General features: G+C 36.4%; 1 protein-coding gene across 1 annotated transcript in view; it reads right to left on the minus strand.

Moving 5' to 3' along the window:
* LOC127751276 (uncharacterized) overlaps nucleotides 1-801 on the minus strand; it is a 10,734-nt gene extending 9,933 nt beyond the window's left edge. Inside the window, exons 1-3 of the mRNA XM_052274542.1 lie at nucleotides 715-801; nucleotides 466-639; nucleotides 17-126 (exon numbers count right to left, since the gene is read on the minus strand). Of these exons, the coding sequence (XP_052130502.1) occupies nucleotides 17-126; nucleotides 466-639; nucleotides 715-801 (371 nt within the window). The remainder of the gene's footprint in view (nucleotides 1-16; nucleotides 127-465; nucleotides 640-714) is intronic.
* Nucleotides 802-1,048: the final 247 nt, after the last annotated feature.

Genomic DNA, 1,048 nt, shown 5'->3' on the forward strand with positions numbered 1-1,048 from the left:
GGACACATCATTGTACAAAGATGGTTTAAATGCTTGAGCATGTTTCACAATGAGCGGGGAGAGTTTCTCAAACTTTGCGACAAAGTTCTTCTCCAATGGCCCCATCCGAGAAAACTCCTCCAGTAACTGAAGCAAATTTCAATATTATCACAACACAGTAGTAGTTAAAGAAAAGCAGAAAGTGTCTCTCTTCACAGGAAGAGTGTGATGGTTTAATGGTGTTTATCAGTGTTTGGAATTTTATACCATTGTTTGTCCTATTCTTAAGAATCAATTTTTCTGAGCTAACAATGATACAAACTTACTCATTTACACATTAATAGATTAGATAGATTGGCAAAATAAGTAAACCTTGAAAGTAAAAATAGCAGCACCATATCTTAAAGAAGGACATTAGAAACCTATTCATAACAACATATTGTTCTATTTCAATAACAGCAACATAATAAAAATTAAGGTTCTCACCATATCTCCACGGTAACTTTGCAGATGCTTGTACTCGCGTACTATGGCAGCACAGCTATGAGGTGTTCCCACAGAATTGATGAAACTCCTTCTAGCTTCAAAGGTTGATGCCAGAGAAAAGCTGATTTGTTGCCTGTTTTGAGAATTAGGCAAACCACCATCCATGTATCTTTTCTGAATTAATAAGATGAAGAACATGTGAGATAGAATACAAAACATTTTAAGTTAAACTGAGGAGGAAATTTTTACCAGCGATTCTGTGAGTTTTGAGAGTTCATCACTTCTTGTTGATGTAGAGGGTACTGTGGTAGCAGGCTGCTCTTCTGTTGGACACATTTCTGTAGAAGAGGTCACAGTGCAGGATGAAGAGTATTTCCGCTTCCTATTTGAAGTATTCTGGAACTGATCAGAAGAACTGACTTTGACTGGTTTTTTGTTTTTCCTGTGCCCACTCTTCTTCCTGACTGATTCGAATTGAGTTAGAATCACTTGAAACCATGCAGCCTGGAAGACTCAAAAACAAAATATGTATACAGATATGATTTTTAAAGCACTAGATTTACAATCACTGAAAAATGTCCAA

Source organism: Frankliniella occidentalis, unplaced genomic scaffold (genome assembly GCF_000697945.3).
Source record: "Frankliniella occidentalis isolate FOCC.00 unplaced genomic scaffold, Focc_3.1 Scaffold406, whole genome shotgun sequence".
In the NCBI taxonomy this organism is placed as follows: domain Eukaryota; kingdom Metazoa; phylum Arthropoda; class Insecta; order Thysanoptera; family Thripidae; genus Frankliniella; species Frankliniella occidentalis.